The following is a 21,479-nucleotide window of genomic DNA, read 5'->3' as shown; positions in this document are numbered from 1 at the left end:
TAGCCGTAGCATTCACTAGCAGCCAGATAGTGTTAGAATGTTGTAAGTCTGCGAGTGCAGCCGTAGCATTCACCAAGTTGTCAGATAGCATTAGAGTGTTGTAAACTTGCGATGGTTGGCATGGATTTCACTAGGTTGGCAGGTAGAATGGGAGTGATGGCAGATCATAAGGAGGACATTAGTACCCACCAGTTCGGGTGCAGCAGTGAGGGCGTGGCAAATCCACAGATTGGTTACAGATTTCTCTAGATGAATTAGACTTGTTTGAGCCAGTGATGAGACCGTGGGATCACCACTACAGTTATGAGATCAAGGAAGCAATGGGCCGTTTAAGGTCGTTTGAGATATAAGGCTACCATTGGTCTCGTAGCAGTCACTTTTAGCTTTGGAATTTGTTAATGTCAGGACTCGACGTATGGACTCGATCAGTAGATCACCAGGTCGTTAGAGCCACGGTGGCAAGAGAACTTGTGGAAATTATTGATAAAAAGGATTACGCTTGGTAGTCGTGTGGGGCGACTGTGAGATTACTATTGACTCAGCAACCGGACGGGGCGTCCGCATTCCAGATAGGTTGGAACCAGGGAGGTCCCGGTGGACCTTGGTGAAGCATCCATGTAGCATCGTGCTGTTCAGGCAGTTCAGTGTTTCAGTTGGTTCAATGTTTCAGACAGTTCAGTGTTTCAGGCAATTCTGTGTTGCGGGTAGTTTCAGAGTATCGGACAGTATTGGTGTCTTAGGATTTCCGGTACAGGCGAAGCAACTGAATGATTTGGAAGTGACTTGTCGCTTATAGTGGGATTAAATAATCTCAGAGTAGTTGATTTGAACCTGTTACGCAGCTCTCGTATGAGTCTAACCGTTATAGGGATGAATCTTCTACTTGAAGGATTATCTGAGCCTTCTGTCAAGTACAAGTACTCTACAGCTAGTTATGGACAGGGATTTTGTTTCTGATGATAGCATTGAGATAATCAGCAATGGGGAATGTGCATTGGTCAGTTACTCGATGAGGTTTTGGCATGGTAGTTAGGGCATAGGTGGTCCGTCAGGAAGATAGACCATTATGGAACTCAGACCTTGGGAATGCTATGGTATTTTTGGGTTTGTGGCCGTATTGTTCAGGTCGTATGGTATATCGGGGATGGCAACGAATGATTTCGAGGACGAAATCTAATTTAAGTGGGGGAGAGTTGTAACACCCTGTTATGAATTGACTCCTAGTTTGACGTTGTGGCCCGAAGGCCGGTCATCATAAGGATTACGGCTTTTGAAAAGGGTAAGATCTAGGCCATTTTGGGTGCGAGTGATGTATTAGAAGCGATCCGGATGTTCGGTTTGTGTTTTGGAGCCTAGGGGTATTTCGATAAAGTTTCGGTTTTGGCTTTTGTGGAAAATGGACTTTTGTTCGGAAGGTTGTAAGGAAGATATGAGTTGATAGAAGTGTAGGGCTTCTCGTTACCTTTTCGTGGATATAAGGATTGTCGAAAACGGATTTATAACGAAGAAGTTATGACCTTCGGAAGTTTAGTGGTTTCAGGTTTAGCCGAGTACGCTGGGCGTAAACAAAGAGTACGTTGGGCGTACTTTGGAGTACGTTGGGCGTACCGACCAGGATGGTCGCGAATGTTCTTCGGAGTACGCTGGGCGTACCATATGTACGATGGGCGTACGCCAATCAGACCTAAACCCTATTTTAGGGTCTTGGACCCTATTTAAGCTCCTTATCTCATAACCTAACCCTAATATCTTCAGCCTCCACCCTCTAAACCCTGGAAATCGACCGTTATCCCTCATTTGAGTGATTTTGGAGCTTGGATGGCCATTAGAGGAGTATTTTGGTGTTTTTGAAGAAGAAGGTGTTTAGAGAATAAGCAAGATATTGAAGAGAGCTTGTAGATCCAAAGGTTTTACATCATTTCAGCCTATTGAAGGTATAAAGTTTTCATCTTGGTGCTTTTACATCATAGATCTAGGTTCTCATGGATATTGTTCCTTTTTGGTTTCAAGAATGGATTTTTATGGTGCAAATCCGTTTCTGGACTCAGGGTTGCCACCCATGAAGCTATTTGAGTCCCTTGAGCAGTAAAGTCACAATCTTTAAGGCCCTTTTGCACCCATGCAAGATATCTAGCCATTTTCATGAAGATAGTTGTTATTTTTCCAAGTTTGATCTCATTTGGTGGGGTGCAAGCCACCAAGTGATCAACTTTATGGGTTAAGAAAGATTATTGGACTCAGATCTGTAGTTTGGACGTAGTGTCTTAAGGGATTGAGCAGTTTTGGAGAAAGCGACTTAACAGGAGAGTACGTTGGGCGTACAAGCCTGTACGCAGCGTACAAGCCATTTCAGCAGAACGCGCAACGTTTAGAAGGGTACGCTCAGCGTACGCTCAGACAGTTGACCTTATGTTATTGGGCCTCGGGTTGGGCCAAGCCTTGGTCATAGTAGCAGTTGGGCCGTGATAGGCCTTTAGGAGTCTGTTTAGGGCCCAAGGACTAGTTGGGCTTGAGAGGAAAGCCCATTTGAGGAGTTGGGCCCAATTTAGAAAATTGGGCCACTTGGGGATTAATGGGCTTTAATGAGTTTGAAAGTACTAGACATGATTGGGTCTTGGTCATGGCCCAAATTAGATCAAAAGGGGTAAAACGGTCATTTTGCCCTTAGCAGGATTCTCAGTTTTTGACTAAGTGTTTATGTGGTCATAATAGCCGGCGAGTAGTTGGAGCAGCGGACAGAGTTACCTTACACGAGTTTTCAGCAACCAGATTGAGTGGTGAGTTTCCTTCCAGTAGGAACGGGTCTACGGCTATAATGACGACCCGTTTAGATGATAGTAGTTCCGGACTTCGGTCCGATGCCGGGGCGGTCCTGAGAAGTAGTTATGTATGCTTGATGTCTTCGTGATTCATGCATGTTTATGATATGTGTTATATGTTCTGAACTCCGGTCCGATGTCGGACAAGCCCGATGCAGTATATGTGATTATGTTATATGTTTATGTTTATGTTATGTTCAGTTTATACCGGACTTCGGTCCGATGTCTGGCAGGGTCCGATGCAGTGGGCGGGGCCCAAGTTATTCCGGACTTCGGTCTGATGTCGGGTGGGACCCGATGCAGTGGGCGGGGCCCAAGTTATTCCAGACTTCGGTCCGATGCCGGGTCGGGACCGATGCAGTGAGCAAGACCCAATATGTGTTATATATGTTATTGTATGGTATGTGGTAGTTTGGGGGAGCTCACTAAGCTTCGTGCTTATAGTTTTCAGTTTTGGTTTCAGGTACTTTAGTTTTCAAAAGAGTAGCTCGGGAAGATTGCAGTGCACATACCATTTGTTCAGCCTGGGATGTTTATACTCTGATATGTTTAATAGATGTTATGATATTTTTTAGATGCACGGCTTATAACTTTTATATGTCAAAAGATAATTATGGTTATATTACTGATTTAAAACAAAATTTTCAGACTGTATTTTTGGGATGTTTCACCCCTGCTCCATTGGTGTCGTCAAAGTCTATTCCACCGCCTCGGTCTCATTTGTCCACCGTCATCGTCTTCATCCCACATAAAAAAATCACCAGGTTCATCATCATCGACGAAACCTTATGAAATTTTCATCTCCTTTCTATCAATCTCTCTAAGTTCTGAAATTTCAAAAATTCTATTTCTTATTTCTGAGTTTCTGTTTGCTAATTCTTTGTGATGACGAAGGAATTAAGATTCCGTCAACTTGATCCATAATCTCTGATGGCGACAGCGGCTCAATTGCAATTAAATCTCTATTAGTCATAATAGGTAAATATGATTCAATTCTCTACGGAAAATGTTTATTTTCATGTCAATTGTAAATGTGAGTGATGTAATGATTAGTAATTAATTTAAAATATTCGTGTGAATTGTAATTTTTACTAATCCTTGTTATATGATTTAATCTAAAAGTTTTTATTGTTATATTTAGTTGAATCATCACCAGACCATATTACACTCTCTATTGTTTTATGAATATTAATTTAATAATTTCAAACAAGTAAGTTTATAGTTTATGCAAATTTATAGTTTATTGCTTAAATTAAATGTTAATCTTTTGTGTTTTTGTTCTGATGATGATACTAGGAAAGATATTCAACAAAAAAAATATTAAACCTTATTATATAAATATTCTTGCAGATTAAGAGAAAATGATTCGTACTTCCATTTTTTTCTTCAATTTCTTGGAGATTACAAGTAAAGGAAGAAAGAAAACACCAAACTTATAACATCTTTAAAATTGATTGCCATCAAATGTATTCTCATAAGAATAACATAGTTTTAAAAAAAAATGATTTTTTTTTCTTTTAATTCTTTCATTATTAGAAGAATTTTATGTTTTATATTTCTATTTTACATTCAATTTCAAAATTATATTTTTTTTTACATTCTTATTAGATGGAAATCCAATTCTTTACACCATTATGTTGATTCTTATTCTTAGTTCAAATTGTATTTTTTTGTATGACATAACATGATTATAGAATATTTTTTATTTTGATGTAACTTTTAGTTCAATGGAATGGTTTCATCTTTATTTCTTATGTAATTCTTTCAAGAATATAGCTTACTTTTTTTTTTTGTAATTTTGTCAAAAACTGAAGCTTCACTTCATAAGAATGGTTTTAGATTTTAATAGATTGTTCTAACTTTTTTTTTGTAGATTTTATTTATTTCCTGTTGATATTCCATTAGGAAAGTCTTGTTCCAAAAAAAATATCATATTTTTTCAAAATTGAAAATGAATTCTGTCAAGAATATGCGTTCTTCCAAAAATATTTATCCTAGAATGTTTATGTTTTTTACAAAAAAATACATTTCTAAAAATAGTCTACGAAATCCATCAAATAATTATTCAAAAAATAGTCAAAAAACTCATCCCATAATTAGTGGACATTCTATAAATAATTAATCATAAAATGTCTATAATACATTTTTATATGATTTTAGTGTAATTATATGATATATGCTATTTCATCTTAATAACATACACCCTATGATCATGGTCATCTATTCTTTTCATCTAGTGGTCTAAATTAGGTTACATAATAACACATTATTTGTTGGTTACAAAAGATCATATATATATATATATATATATATATATATATATATATATATATATATATATATATATATATATATATATATATATATATATATATATAGAGATAGGTTCAGGTGTTTAAAGTATTTATTGTGTTATTGTATGCATAAATGTGGGCCAATCAAAATTTAAAAAATAAATAAATAATCAAACAAATAAATAAGGGTAATTTAGTAATTTGATAAATAATTTCTACAAATGCATTCCTATAATTATGGTAATTACTTTGACCTACCTTGATCCCTTTTTAAAACGATCAACAATCATTGTATTCTATCCCATTCGATCCTCCCTAACCCTAGCTCCAAAACAGAAATTTATCGTAAATGAACAAAACGATAATTAATTGTGATAGGTGTTTTCTTTTAATTATGTCGATAAAACGATGGAATCATGTCGATAAAAAGATAACTAATTGTGATAGGTGTTTTCTTTTAATTATCAGGCGAATATCATCTAGATCTTATAGTCGGATATGGAGTTGTTCCCGTGATTGTGCCCCGGGTAGCGGGTGTTCATACGTTGTTGCACAGTTCAGACCTGCCCTCATCCTCACTCCGATTGTCGGTCTTCTCCTCTGATGGCGGACCAGGTTTTTTTTGGGAAAGATTCCCCTGAACTCGTCAAACAGGTTTCTTCCTTCTGCTTCTTATTTTGACTGATTTACTGTAAACCGATGAAGTTTAATTTGATTTGATTTCAATATATAGAATGAATGTTTGGGTTGATTGTTTGACAGAAATCAAAGAAATTTTGGATGTGTTTAGGTTTATTGTCTAATTCTTTCAAGGTGTAATATTTTTGGTGAATTGAGAATTTGTTCTGATTGTCTAATTTTTACAGGAAATTCAAAGTTGTTTTGATGCACACCAAGCGCTCGCTAAAATGCTTCAACTGAATGGTATTTCTTGGTTATAATATTCTATCAGAAAAGAATGTTTTTTATGATAATCATGAACATATTCTGTTAGAATGCCCCGAATTAATATAATCATTGGTAAATGAATTCCAATTTTATCATAATGGAATCACGAATTCCAATTATGTTGGAATGGAATATGGATATTTGTCACTAATTTATTCATTGGATTTGTTTCCACAGAAGCTGATGCTTGAAGAACGGACCACGAAATTTGAACGACGCCTCTTAGCAACATTATTCTTTTAGAATGAATTAGTGTATTTGTTAGATTTTGATGTTTTTTTTCCCGATTTGAAAGTTTTTTAGTTTTATTCTTTAACAATAAATGTAATTCTTAACAATTGTTATATGTATTCTATAAGAATTAATGTAATTTTTGTTTTAATTCTTCAATTGTTGGTTTGACAATTTGTTGTTCTACAAGAATTTTTTAAAGTCATTATCAAGAAATATGTTCAAGAATATTTTTATTATTTTATGGTTCTAGAATATTTTTATTTTTGAGCATACTTAAACATATTCTGTCAGAATGTCCGAATTAAAAACCTTATAATTCGTAAAATCGGATTTTTAAAATTAATACAATCTATGATCCTTTAAAATATGCAAATTTCCTTTATTAAATCTATATTAATTGACTAAAATACTCTTCTAGTTAAATTAGATGGTATTTTTCGATTATATTTAGTTTAATAATATGTATTATTCACTTTCTTAAAATAAGTAAAATTGATTGGCCTACATTTATGCATATAATAACAGAATAATTACTTCGAATAGAATAACCTAAGCCTATATATATATATATATATATATATATATATATATATATATATATATATATATATATATATATATATATATATATATAGGCTTCGATTATTCTATTCAAAGTAATTATTGTGTTATTGTATACATAAATATGGGCCAATCAATTTTACTTATTTTAAGAAAGTGAATAATACATATTATTAAATTAAAGATAATTAGAAAATACCATCTAATTTCATTTTAACGGTATTTTAGTCAATTAACATAAATTTAAAAAAGGAAAATTGCATATTTTAAGGGATAATAAATTCTATTAATTTTAAAAATCTGATTGTAGTGATGATAATTCTCGAATATTCTGACAGAATATATTTATCAAAAATAAAAATATTCTTGAAACATAAAATAATAAAAATATTTTTGAACCTATTTCTTGATCATAACTTTAAAAACTTCTTGGAGAATAACAAATTCTTGAACCATCAATTGAAGAATAAAAACAAACATTACATTAATTCTTATAGAATACGGGTAACAATTGCTAAGAATTACATTTATTGTTAAAGAATAAAACTAAAAAAACTTTCAAATCGGGAAAAAAAAACATCAAAATCTAACAAAGACACTAATACATTCTAAAAGAATAATGTTGCTAAGAATCACTTTCAATTTCATGGTCCATTCTTCAAGCATCAGCTGCTTCTGTGGAAACAAATCAAATGCATAAATCAGTGAGAAAATATCCATATTTCATTCCAACAGAATGGAATTCATGATTCCATTATGATAGAATTGGAATTCAAGATTTTGTTACGGTATGCATTCTGTTGGAAACAAACAGCCCACCTACGGCTGATGGCTCCATTGAGGCAGCTGACCGCACAGCTCGTCCATGCATCCACTGGGTCTGATGAAAACCTTCAGCCACACCGAGACCTCCTTTGCCCTCGCCTTCTTCCTATTTTGTTCCCAAAAACCGTAAACCTTCGAAGGTCTCATCTGCTCCATATTATTTATAAAGAGATCAACTGAGTTTTTGTATCTTCATCACATTGTTACCACAAGTGAAGCCAGTCAATTCCATATCAATATTTTAATTAGATAAGATCGACATTCTAATTCAGTTGTGATATGAATATGCCAACAAAATATGATTTCATGGTCATTGTCTACTTCATACAACCAGGTCTTTTCTCATTCTGCTATTGAGATCAACATAACATATTAATTCCATGGTCAACTAACTAAACAGAATGATAGACTTAAAGATGCCTCTACTTTTCATAAGCATTATAAACACATACATGTGTGAGCATGAATATAATTGTATGCACCAATTATTCTGAAAACCACTAAAGGTAACTTCACCATACAGGTGCATCTACTTAACATAAGCATAACACACACGGGCTGGGGTATTGTGGTGAATTAGGGAAACTAATCTATAATCGTATGAACCAACCATTAATTATCCCAAGTTTCAGTAAATCAAAACAAAATTGACTTCATCATTACTACTAACATAAAGATTCACTAACTTCTCAGGAACAGAGACTGTAACAGAAGGGAACGCTACCTTCACATGCACAGATGGCGTAACAGATTTTGGATCAGGGACCACAGGTTTAGCGCCCAAAATACTGTAACACCGTAATTTTTCCAACAAAATTTTCATTTTAAAATTGCATACTTTTTTGTAACATATTGTATAGAAATCTCGTTTATTCAAATTACAAAACACAACTCCATTAATAAGCTAGGATCCTCAAAACATGACTCTTCCTCTGGTGTGTACAATCAAGCCGGTGCCTTCCCGCGATCCTCTGAGATACCTGAAACACATAACACATAACAAGGTAAGCACGAAGCTTAGTGAGTTCCCCAAAATACCACATATAGCACATATTAGCCACTCGAGGCTATAACTCTGTGGGCCCACTGGCCCTAACTCTGTGGACCCTCTGGTCCTAACTCTGTGGACCCTCTGGTCCTAACTCTATGAACTCTGGAATACACACAACATAAATCACATAGAAATAATGCAGTGCAACACATCACATACATAGCATACAAAATACTCTGTCATATAACTCTACTTACCACTCAAGGTAAAGTATAGTGAGAAGACTCACCTGACCAGCAACAAGTAAAGACCCCGCTCCCGGATCTCGAACTAGCCTCCACCTAACACAAGGGATGAATATCTCTAAGTGATACTCTAATCACAACTCTAATGACCGAAGGCTATTCTTCCTCTCTTAACTCCTTGAAGTGGATAAAAGACCATTTTACCCCTCCATGGTCTCTACTACTTATGTTGATCAAAGCCCCAAAGTCAACAGAAGTCAAACTCGAGTCAACAGTCCATGTTTGACCCGACTCGCCGAGTGCACCCTTGCGACTCGTCGAGTCCACTTACTTTCCTCAGAAATCTCGTGACAGTCCAGCTCAGCTCGTCGAGTTGACCTCCCAACTCGTCGAGCTATCGCATGCTCAAGCTCATCGGGACGAACCCTCACTGACTCGTCGAGTCAACTCATGGACTCGACGAGTCTCCTCGGTCTGATTCCTCATTCAGACGTCCAAAGTCAGATCTCTCATTCCAAACCCTAGATCTAGCCCTTTAAGACACCAGAGACACATAAAGTCTCGACCTTTACGTTTAAGTATGGCACAAATGCCTCAAAATGCCAAAATAATCCCTTCTTAAGGTGTTAAGCACAACAACCCTCATTTGGATGAATAAAGTTGGGACCTTTGGACTCTAGGGACCTCACAAGGTCCATATCTGAGGACTAGGCTTCTAGCTAATCCATTCTACTCAAAGTCCCAAACCAAAGGTGGTAAAAGCCCTAGAACTCCAACACATGAGATCTAACCAAAATAATGAGAAAGGTGCAGACTTTTACCTTCCTCAGAAGCTCTGGACGATTTATCACTGGATCCAACTTCCCCCCTCTTGATTCTTGCTTGATCTCCTTCTCTTTTTCTCAAATGATGCACTAAAAATCCCAAGATAGCTTCTCTCTCACTTTCTAGCTCAAATGACCTTTAGGGTTTGCTTCCAGGGAAAGGGTGGCCGCAAATGAGGCTATAAGTGCCTTTAAATAGGTCCCAAACCCCGGAAATTAGGGTTTCTCTAATCAGCGCCTACTCGGCGAGTCCCTCCTCGGACTCGTCGAGTCCACTTATTAAATCCACGGGAAAACCCGACTCGACTCGGCGAGTTGGACCCTCAACTCGTCGAGTCTCTTCTTTAATCACAAGATCAAATCACACGATAATATCCCTGAAAATCCGGATGTTACAAATACCCTTATCTTAGATCGTATCATTCACAGAGGGAAGAACCGATGTCTTAGAATTACTAACCTTGGATATCGAAGAATTAAATCCCTCTACCATATCTGAAGTAGCTTGAATCAGAACAAATCCTTTTTCCTCCACCAATTCATTAATAGTTTTGTTATTCCCAGTAGCTTGATAAGAAATCTCGAATTCTCCACTTTGGTCACCATCGATCACTTTATCCATCTCCAGCTCAGATTTGATGAAATTTGGATCAATATTCTCTTTGCCACATCCAGATTTGATGACATCTCGCACCCTCCTTAGGATTCTTCGATTCCAGATATTTCTTCTTTGCCAAAATGCGCTTGACCTGCGTCTTAATTTTCTCCTTCAAACGTGGAGGTTTATCCCCAGTATAGGGAGTATTTTCCTTATGCAAAGCTCTTCTGCCTCTTCTAATTGCAACAGGCTCTGCATCAGGATCTTCTTCCGAACACGATCTGAAAGCGATCGGCGGCAACAACAAATGATGGTGGTGACGATCTTCTGTGGGCGATGGATTTAACCTGGTAATTTTGGGAGACATATATTTTATCTGTTTTGGAGCTAGGGTTAGGGAGGATCGAATGGGATAGAATATAGTGATTGTTGATCGTTTTAAAAAGGGATAAAGGTAGGTCAAAGTAATTACCATAATTATAGGAGTGTATTTGTAGAAATTATTTATCAAATTACTAAATTACCCTTATTTATTTGTTTGATTATTTATTTATTTTTTAAATTTTGATTGGCCCACATTTATGCATACAATAACACAATAAATACTTTAAACACCTGAACATATATCTCTCTCTTTCTCTCTCTCTCTCTCTCTCTCTCTCTCTCTCTCTCTTTATATATATATATATATATATATATATATATATATATATATATACATATATATATATATATATATATATATATATATATATATATATATATATATATATATATATTCAAATATATTAAGTAATAAAAATACATAAATTAATATTTACATATAACTACGATATAAATTTAATTTTTATGAAATGCAAGGACAAAAATGGAAAAAGCTTAAAAGATAATTAAAGGGTTTGAGAATATTAAGTAACTCAGAGCAACTATTCAAAAAATTCATCTTCTCCAATGGTAAAAAAAAGCCTTTTGCTTTACAAAAGCTACAATTACTTCTACATCAACCACTACCTGATGGTTAGTGTTGTTGAAAACATTAAAGTTTAATTTCTAGTTCAACAACTTCGTAGCGGCTTTTAATTTGGAATAATTTTCACATCCATCATTCGGTGAACATGTCATAGAATGCATTAACATTGTCGGGAGAAATGGTGACGATTGCAACAAAAATTGTTTCTTTGATGTTGTTTATGGGTAGTTTAGTTGTTTCTTTAATGTAGTTTATGGATAGTTTAGTTGTAGTTTATGCATTGTTGAAATTGTTGTTTTGCTAATGTTGTTGTCTGGTGTTATCGTTGCTACTATTGTTTGTTGTATAGTTGACATGTTAGTTACTTGTTGTGAGTTGACTATGCTTAGTACTATCTATTCATTTACTCATTTCATATTATAGATGAAGCGAGTGACTTTTTTTGTGAGTTGTTAAGTGTTCATGACTTTTGTTGTGTCGTTACCCTATGTGGTTTGTTGTTTCGTCATCAATGGAGTATGATGAAAACCATATTTTATTCTATATGGATAGGTGCGTACTAGAGAGTTATCTACTCATAGGTGTATGTTAGAAGGTCTTTCGATCTATGTCGTTACACTTCACCCTTTATTTGTCTTATGACGCTTACATAAATCCCAAAAGTCGTGTGGTCACTACCAATGTTCTAAAACCCGGGTTTTTAGTTCACCCGGTATGATGACTGGTTCACGGGTCAACCGTTCAACCGGTTGAACCGCCGAGTCAACCCGGTATATGGTCTTTTTCTATTTTTATATATTTTTACTTTCCGGCATAATGCATAAACATATAAAACCAATAATTTGATGTCCACAAAGTTTAAACATTAAAAAACATTGAAGAAACCGCAAACGGCTCGTTGTTTTGGCGTTCGCTACTTGTATCCAACTATCCAAGCTCTATTAAAACGGGTCAATCTTGTTTTAACCAGTTCGACATAAGCGGTCGAACCGCGGTTTAGGGGAAACCCGGCCGGTTCGATCCGGTTCGTATTTTTACAAAAACCGCTCTCAATTGACCCGCCTTCTACCCCGGGTCACGGTCCAACTGGTTGAACCGGCCGAGTCGACCCGGGTTTTAAAACATTAGTCACTACTGAGTTTAGTATAGATATTAGGTGCGCTATGAGGATACATGGAATGGAGGTAATTGCATTCATTTTCAGTATACAGGGTCCAAGAAATTCATTTTCAGCGACAAGTGGTACTTGGTGTCACAAAGCCTTTTGAAAGATAAGGGTGCCTTCGAGAAGGCAAACACTAATGGTGCATGGTTGTAATCAACTCGTGTTGTAAGGTGTTGGGTTAAGCCCATCAACGAGTGCAACCCTCATGTTTAGTTGCAATCATTGAGTTTGGAACCCTGAACAGACTGTCGGTGATAAGCCGGAGGAAGGTATGGATGATGCCAAGTCATCATGGCCATTATTCCTTTGGCAAAATACATGCTATAATGGCCGGGATAAAGGGTAGCCATCCTACAAGGGTAAGATAACTCCAAAAACCCCTCATCGGTTCAGATTGCAGGCTGCAACTCACGTGCATGAAGCGGTAACCACTACTAATCGTCGGTCAACAATACAATGGTGTATATATTCCTGAGCTTTGTATACACCGCCCATCACACTATGGAGTTAGTCATGCCCAAAGTCGTTACATGAACCGCAAGGAGGGAGATACCAAAATGAGAAAAAGTTAAGGTGTTGAAAGTCAACTCTTAGAAAGTGGTTGGTTCTAAAACCGGACCTAAGTAGTGAAATTAATTGTGAAAAACTACCTTAAACCGCCTAAAACGAACATTTTGTAAGTTATCACATCAAATGAAATTAAATATATATATGTACTTATACTAATAAGTATTTTAGGGCTCTTTGAAAATTGAAATATCTATTATCAAATAGACCTTTTACGCAATTCTAGTAAGGATTTCCAGTTTTGTGCCAAAATTTATAATTGCCATATTTCATTGGATTATTCATGAACAAATTTCATGATACCCAACACATTAGGATTGAAATCTTGCTTCGCTAAAGTGCCTAATTAACATGACCCTTTTGACATCCAAGATAGTCCAATTTATGGCCATTAGATGTGCAAATGTTTATCTATAAGACTATAAAGATATTTAAAATGCCCTTCAATACCCAAACCAAAATCATCAATTTGTTTTATAACTGTAACAACAATGACGTCTAAATACCCTTCAGTAACAAAACCAAGATCATCAATTTATTTAATAACTATCACAAGATAATATGATGCCAAATTTACTTTTTTAAAACAACCGATGGAAACACGAACAAAGAACATATCCAACGTTTAGGGAAATTATAATATGCACACAAAAAACTTAAAACTTTGTAAATTAAAAAAGAAAAAAGAAAAAAGGTTGTTCCTTTTTGTGTTTCTTCAATGGTACTAGGTTCTTACATATCACACATAATTCAGCCAAAATTATTATAGATCATGCTTATTGTAGATTTTATATCACCAAAAAAGGATCGAGAGGGTTGACCAGATTAATGGAGCTTCATTGACCATGTCAATGGCAAAAGTCAAACTGATATCCATTTTCAAAGCATCCATCCAGGCACTATTCCATTGACATTTTGTCCACTTGTTGATGCTGCTATCTGGCTTGAACCTATTGTGTTATACCTGCAAATTAATTATGATTTTTATTAAAAAGAAATAAACCCAAGCGCAAAGTAGAAATTATATGTAAATTGTCAAAGATACACTTTAATCATGGTTTTTTAAGAAGCAAGTAATGATGTAAATATAAAACTACGTAACTATTGATAAATTTAATCATTTTGTTACAGAAACCCACACACCCTCCTACCATTTCACATAAAAATTCATTTTTTTTTTTTTGGAAAATATAAAATTTCTTATTCTCGATATGTCAAGTGTGCTTTTTTTTTTTTTTTTTTTTTTTTTGTAAATATCTAATTATTATTCATTAATTAAATAATTATTATCCTCATTCTCTAATGAAAGTATCGATCAATAAATATGTTGAATTTCTTAAACATCAGAAAAAAAAATCTTATTTTATTTAAAACCACGTTGACGTCCAGTATATATATATATATATATATATATATATATATATATATATATATATATATATATATATATATATATATATATATCATCAAAGATCAAAGATGAGGTGACAACATAATCGATTTCATTTCCGATTTAATTTGTTTACTAGTTATATCTTTTATCATCAAGTTCTCATTTTAACAAAAGTCTAAATGCTAAATAAAAGTATCATGTTTATTATTTACTTATGTATTATAACATCTACTTTTATTTTTCTATTACAACATTCTAATTTCTAGCGTTGTATTTTTTTTCTCAGTAGGACAAATATAATCTTAACATCTGGTTTTTGAATGCTTTTTTATTTAGGTTGATTTATTGATATCGATACGATTGGATAGAATTACTAAAAAGAATAGTATAATTAAATTTTTTTAATGAGAATAGGTTTGTTATTTATGCGTTTAACCCTTTTAATTTCTAAACTTTTAATAAATAATACTCAAAACATCTAATTTCAATTTATCGGAAACTGGGCAAATTAGTAATTTTGATGTCAAGAATTAATACCCCATTTGCAAATTAGAGTTGCAGTCTAGAGGCTGAAAGAAGCCCTGAGGTTGAGGATGCTGATCCTGGTGATGTTGATGATGTTGCGCAAATGAATTACCATTTTCTCCTCCTGCCCATGAAGGCCCTGCTTGGTTTTCTGCATAAAATTCTTCCAACTACAAGAACAAAAAAAAAAAAATTTACTTATTTTCCTCTAACAATTGTTTCTAGATTATATTATGATTAAATAGTAAATACTTTCATCCATGGATGTTCTTATACCTTATTCTGCAAAGCTTTATTAGCTTCAAGCCACATCCTTTCCTGTGATTTCATGATCGATTTAATTGTAAGTAATTATATAATATATTTTTTTTTTATTTTGAAGACGATTTGAATCTTGAAGACGAGAAGTTCAATACCTTTACTTGAAGATCAGAAAGACGATCCAACATTGATTGAGTCTGCATTTTTAAGCATACGATCATACAGATTTGTACACATTTTCAAAAATATTATACCAAATATGGGTAAAGGAAATAGATCCGATTTAACCATTAAGAAACTTTAAATTTCACCAAACATAAATATTTGATGTTTTTAGAAATTGGAGAAGTATGTAATTAAGGAATTGATGTAAGAAAACTGATTATTAAAATGAAATGTAAAGTTTTGTAAATATCTTAGTTTTTTAGTCGAATAATTAACTATATGTGATTCTTGAAATCGTAACACTTTTTGATTGCATATCCAAATATCCCCAAAGATTATGAAGTTTTAAAGATAAATTTTAAAAAAGATTTTGTGACTTTTTACCCTTATGGAACGAATTTGCCTCAGAGTGGAGTCAAGTTGGCGCTCGAGTTGCTCGAGTTCTTTTAGATTTAGTGGCCCTAAATCTTCCCCAAATAGTTGCCTATGATAAGAATGTTGTTAGCCTCAATAAATAAGTACAAATTAGATCTTTACTATAGTCACAAAAACACTAATTACCTTTGGTATTGTTGTAGAGACTCGTATTTGGCTTTTAGTTTCATGTATTCCTTGTAGCTGCTTTGCTAAAATATCAAAAGAATAAACCATTTAGAATATGAGAGTCGCATATAGTAAAGACGTGTATATAGTAAAGATACGCGTCTGGATCCCATTGATATGATATAAAATAACGTTCACAACACAAATATAAAATGAACTTTTTAGTATTCGAAAACAAAATATATATCATAAGAACTAGCTAAGAGTAACGAAAGAATAAAAATGGTTAAAGTGCTAAGAAACATTTAAATACAGGATTACAACGACAGCTAATCCAAAATAACTGACTGTGTTTTTCATAGAATTAGAAAATAATTTAATATATACCTCGGCATCATTAGCAGTCCGGTTCACTTCCATTGAACTATAAGTGCAATTCTGATACCTTTCGAGCATCTTGAGCATACTGAGATACAATAAAATTATAACAAAGAAAATATCTCATTAGCGTTCATTTATTTTATGTTAAAATTGGTCTAAGAGTATATCAAAATTAAGTTTCTAATCGAAGGGTGAAGTCATTCGATTCTTGAAATTAACTCACTTTAAGACATGAAAAGTCGTAAATAATTATTCACTTTTATGGATTTTTGTCCTATAAAGATCCATTGGTTCATGTTGTTTCAAATGTTTATTATAGTATATAGGACATGATCCATCATATCATTGCAAAAACACAAAATTATGATCATCTAAATATCATACCTTTTTAAGACATATAAGATCCATGTTTTATTTAATGCAATGCCATTAAACCTTCTAATCTAACTTGCATCTTCTAATATTAACATATTTGTATTTGTCAAACTTGAAATAAAATAAAGTGTGTACGTATCGATTCGACTCTTCAATATCAAAAGTTCAAAACCCATGATTCAATCAGTCACGTTTTTTACTAAACAGTATACACAACTCTAGTCTCTATAAATAGGGGAAAATTTTAAAATAATATAAAAGAGAAAAAGTCCACTAGCCATGATCATGAACTAGATAAAGTGGGTAGTGATCGAGTAGCTAGGGTTTATTAGAATGATCAAAGATTTTTATATGCTAAATCATCTTATTAATTCCCAAATCCAAAAAGCATGTTACATTGATTTGAAATGAGAAAAGGACAAAACAAAATCTATGATTGGATGATTTTGTCTTTGAAAATTGTGCTGAAAATTAGGGTTCCAAGAGAAAATTTGGTAAAGATTTTGTTCTTCAGTCTATGAATTCAATGAACTCTCAGCTCTAATCCCCACAAAATCTAATAACCACCAATTAATTCTACACAACAACGAAAAAGAAACCGATCAAACGAACAGGATTTAGAACGAAATTAAGATCGTTAACAAAAGGTAAAGATCGGTGATGATTGCTATTGATAAATGTAGTTAGATTCTTAAAAACAACAACGATTCATCGATTTTGATGCGAAAAAACTCACATTAAAATATAAAAAAGCCTTACTTTTGTTGCGAAACTGGATCATATCAATCAAGACCCGAAAGATAATTCATTTCCAATTAAAAACCAAAATCAAAAGTACCATTCTTCCCAATTTCTTGTTTTTACTTCATAAACACATGAGATCTACTCAAGTCTTAGATTACTAAACCTAATTTCAACCCTGAACTATAAAATTTCGAAAAGAGAAAACCTTAAACTTGTTAAAACACAAACCATTTAGTTATTCAAGTTGTGGGTGTTATATCAAATCACTAAAAAAGCTTAAAAGAATCTAAATCCATGATCATCAAGAAACGTATAACCCACATCAGATCTGCAAAAAGAAACACACACAAAAACAAACACAGAGTAAAGATGTGTACTTGGAGGTGCTGCAGAACTCATAAAGTTTCCCACGATTCGAAAAGATGATAAGAGCGACTTCGGCATCACAAAGAACAGAGAGTTCATAGGCTTTCTTCAGAAGTCCATTTCTTCTTTTAGCAAAAGTCACCTGCCGATTTATCTTATTTTCGATCCTCTTCAGTTCCACTCTTCCCCTCCCCATATCTCTTCAAGATTTCACCAACAAGAAACCCAAATCTTGAAGTTCTTCAACACCCAAAACCGAATCAAAATCAATACTGAAGTCGAAATAAAGAAAAAAAGAAACTTGTAGTGATGTTGCGTCAAGATCATACAAGAAAAAAAATCTTGAAATTTTTGAGAAAAAACACACACACGAACAGAGATGGGTCGTGGATTGAATCTCGGATTCTCTCTATTTAGGGTTTTCAAGACTTTTTTTCTTTCATATTTGATACCCAGAAATGAAATTTAGGGTTGGTGTTGTTTGCATCTTCAAAGCTTCATGCTTTTTAACCTATTTGAGAAACACAAGCAAGCATCATCTCACGGGGACGAATCCCACTCGCAATACAGCGCGTGTTTAACACGCTTGTTAGAGTAAGTGATTGAGGTGAGCGCGTCGTTGAGTCAATGGTGAATTATTAGTTTTTACAGATAAAATACATCAACATATGTCACCAACCTTAAATAGGTATCACACGTGTCGGCTCATGACAGGTCCAAATCATAGGATTTCTTTTCTATATATTGTTATTATTTGTATTATTTTACTTTTTTGCTTTTATACGTACAATTTTTGCTGTATGATATTATGGACTGAAGCTGTAAAAGTTAGTTTTATAGTATTTGATAAAAAAAAAAACTTTTTAGCATTAAGATATCTATCTACATTTTTTTTATAACTTTTTAATTCAAAATCTATCATGATTTTCTTACCTTAAATAATCATCATTTTCATGTACACTGAGTTTTCAGTGAAAACGACAGAGCCTAAGATAATGTACTATATGAAGTTGAAGTATTTCTGTATTTGATCTTATAATAGTCTGTGTCAACTATTTAATAAAACGATTTTTATAGTAACATGGGATTATAATTCAGATTCATAATTTATATTAAAAATGGTATTTTGTCACCCTTAAGCATCAACACTAACAGGTCTTATTGCAAATTTATGGTTCAGACCATAACCTTAATTAAGATTTACACATTTTAAACGTTAGAACCAAAGTGCAAAGAACGTGTTATATTAGGTCGATACCCTAAATTTAAAGTAAAACATATAAATCTTACTTTTGTGTTTGCAAACTATGAAAAAGTTGACATTATCTAATATCTATAATTAAAGTTTACTTTTTTGAAAGGGTTTTTATTTATCAAAACTAATTTGAACAATTGCTAAAGTATTATTTATTAGCTTATGGCTTTGAAAAGGGTTGTCGAACAAGGTTTTAGTTACTTAAAAACAAGATGAATGCCGGTGTTGATAAAAATAGAATTTTGTAATTTTAAATATTAATAAATATACATTATTAAAAAGTTAAACATATAATTTAAAACATTATGACAAGAGAAATATTTATTAACTAGAATAGGGAATGCTTATATATATGTTTACAATTTTTTAATGTAAACGTAATTTACAAATTAATGTAGTTTAAGATAAATAACCATACACTTTGAATGTTATTTAGCCATGAGTTTTGCATTCATAATATTATGAATAATGTCAATGTAACTATGTAGTTTTTAACTATTATTACACTTAAATAATTTTAACATTGTATATGTATGATGATTTTTAAACTCCACATTAATGATGGCTTTTTCAAATACCCACAATTGGTTTCTTTCTTCCGCATGACTACATGAGGCCATGAATGTGACTCCAGATCATCACCGCGTGAGATTTCCGGGATGATGTGTACGGTGGTTGGCCTCCTTCAGCTTACCTTATGTATTAGCTAGTTTTAGGTCCTGTTATCTTATATTTTGAATTCAAACTTTTTGTAATTTTGTCCAACTTTCTATTTGCTTTTTTATTTCTAATATATTTGTCTGTTGTGTAAAAAACTACCTTTTAAAAAATACATATATTAATTCTAAAACATCTTTTGATTTTTTTTCAGTGTAACACAATATTATATTATAAAAAATGTGTTTGAAAGTGGAAGAGTTAGCTTAAAATTAAAATAATAAGAATGTCTAGTGCATTAAAAAACTAACATGTTAATTAACATGGTTTAACATAAATATACTTTTACACTTCTGATTGTAATTTTGTTAAGCTACCCATTGTCTTTCAAATTTTAATAAATTTTGTGTTCTATAACTCTTTTATAAGAGATATAGATCCATTACCATCTAATTAACTTGGTCTATTTAAATAATCAATATTTTTCACCTAGTAATTTGGATTTACCTGCTTAAATAGTTAGATTTGATCATTAGATTATAAACTTATCTTGTATGCTACTATAAATGCATTAATATATGAATTGAAAAAAAAAATACATTTTCAGATGTAATTTCCCTTTTTTAACCAAATGCAAACACTTGTGGTTGATAATAGTAATTTTCTTTAAAAAGAATGTAAACCGTTTATAATTTTTATATCAAATTTGGTCGGAGTAGTACAATCGTGTTTTATGACATTGGTCTTCAGTGGTCATATCTGTTCAGTTTACTGTCCCAAAAGAATTATATAATATACCACATCCAGGACAAAAAGGATAAAATGTTAAAAATCGAGATTCTACAGGGGGCAAAGATGTGCTTTAATATAAAAGGGGGAAATAAATGAGAAGTACAAAATTAATGAAGGGTTGAAGTTGTATGTTATTGGAAATACAGTGTAATCGTTGTGCACTTGTCATATCAACACGTGGTATTGTGCCAGTAAGTGATATTAACGTCCACTATATCAAATCCAATAAGATTCCAACACGTAGCTATTATTATTATTATAATAGTTTTAAAGTTTTCAAAAAGGCCCCCCCCCGGGAAAGACAAACAAAAGGTGCAGTCATTTCGCCCTCCTTATTTTATTATTTTATTTCTATGATGATCGAATCACATTTTTATCTTGTCATAAATATTTTAACAGGTTTACAATATTTAACATAATTTGAGATTTTTCGTGTTATGAGTTCATAAAGGAGTAAAGGACTAGTTACCTCTTTTTTAACATCTTAATTTTCAAAGGAAAATTTACTTTTAGAAGAATAACAAAGCTTTAACATCATATAAAATTACTATTTAATTTTGTTTGTGTAAAAATATCAATAAGTTATATACTTGTACACAAATAAACCAATTTTCCAATGATATGACCGTAAGGTTAAGCCTCAAGCCATATGTCATTATGTTTTCGAGAACTGACATTTTTATATATTTTTAAAAAGATGAAATCGTATAATTATAAAATTATATCAAATATATCAATTTTTTAAAAGTGTCATATCAACACTTAATATGAAAAAAAATAACAAAAAATCAATTTTTTCACGTCCGATAAGAAAAAATCACGTTTTGAAAAAAAAAATTGCGCCATAACACGATAAGACGCACATTAACACGCAATTTTGATGTCACGCTTAACGAACTTGTGTCATTGCACGCCTTTTAGACCATGCGGTATGGGTCACTACAACCGCGTTAAGGCTGATGTGGCACACCCGAAACGTCG

The 21,479-nt window shown here is 33.1% G+C and overlaps 1 protein-coding gene across 1 annotated transcript; it reads right to left on the bottom strand.

Annotated features, from left to right (window-relative positions):
• Positions 1-13,683: 13,683 nt before the first annotated feature.
• Positions 13,684-18,294, bottom strand: LOC145109338 (agamous-like MADS-box protein MADS2). The gene is made up of 8 exons (XM_079046478.1): positions 17,806-18,294; positions 16,316-16,394; positions 15,947-16,011; positions 15,770-15,869; positions 15,376-15,417; positions 15,236-15,277; positions 14,972-15,129; positions 13,684-14,005 (listed from the first exon to the last, which is right to left on the bottom strand). The coding sequence occupies exons 1-8, from the start codon at positions 17,988-17,990 to the stop codon at positions 13,921-13,923; spliced, it is 756 nt and encodes a 251-aa protein (XP_078902604.1). The 5' UTR covers positions 17,991-18,294; the 3' UTR covers positions 13,684-13,920.
• Positions 18,295-21,479: the final 3,185 nt, after the last annotated feature.

Source organism: Lactuca virosa, chromosome 4 (assembly GCF_052849685.1).
Source record: "Lactuca virosa cultivar CGN04683 chromosome 4, Lactuca_virosa_CGN04683_v6, whole genome shotgun sequence".
Classification (NCBI taxonomy): Eukaryota; Viridiplantae; Streptophyta; class Magnoliopsida; order Asterales; family Asteraceae; genus Lactuca; species Lactuca virosa.
This window is presented reverse-complemented; position numbering and strand designations above follow the sequence as displayed.

Coding starts and splice junctions, on each gene's coding strand:
- LOC145109338 (XM_079046478.1), bottom strand. CDS start 17,990: ATGGGGAGGGGAAGAGTGGAACTGAAGAGGATCGAAAATAAGATAAAT. Junction 15,418..15,769: donor GGCAAATTCGTTCCATAAGG/GTAAAAAGTCAC, acceptor TTAAAAATGCAG/ACTCAATCAATGTTGGATCG. Junction 14,006..14,971: donor AACTCTAATTTGCAAATGGG/GTATTAATTCTT, acceptor ATTAATTTGCAG/GTATAACACAATAGGTTCAA.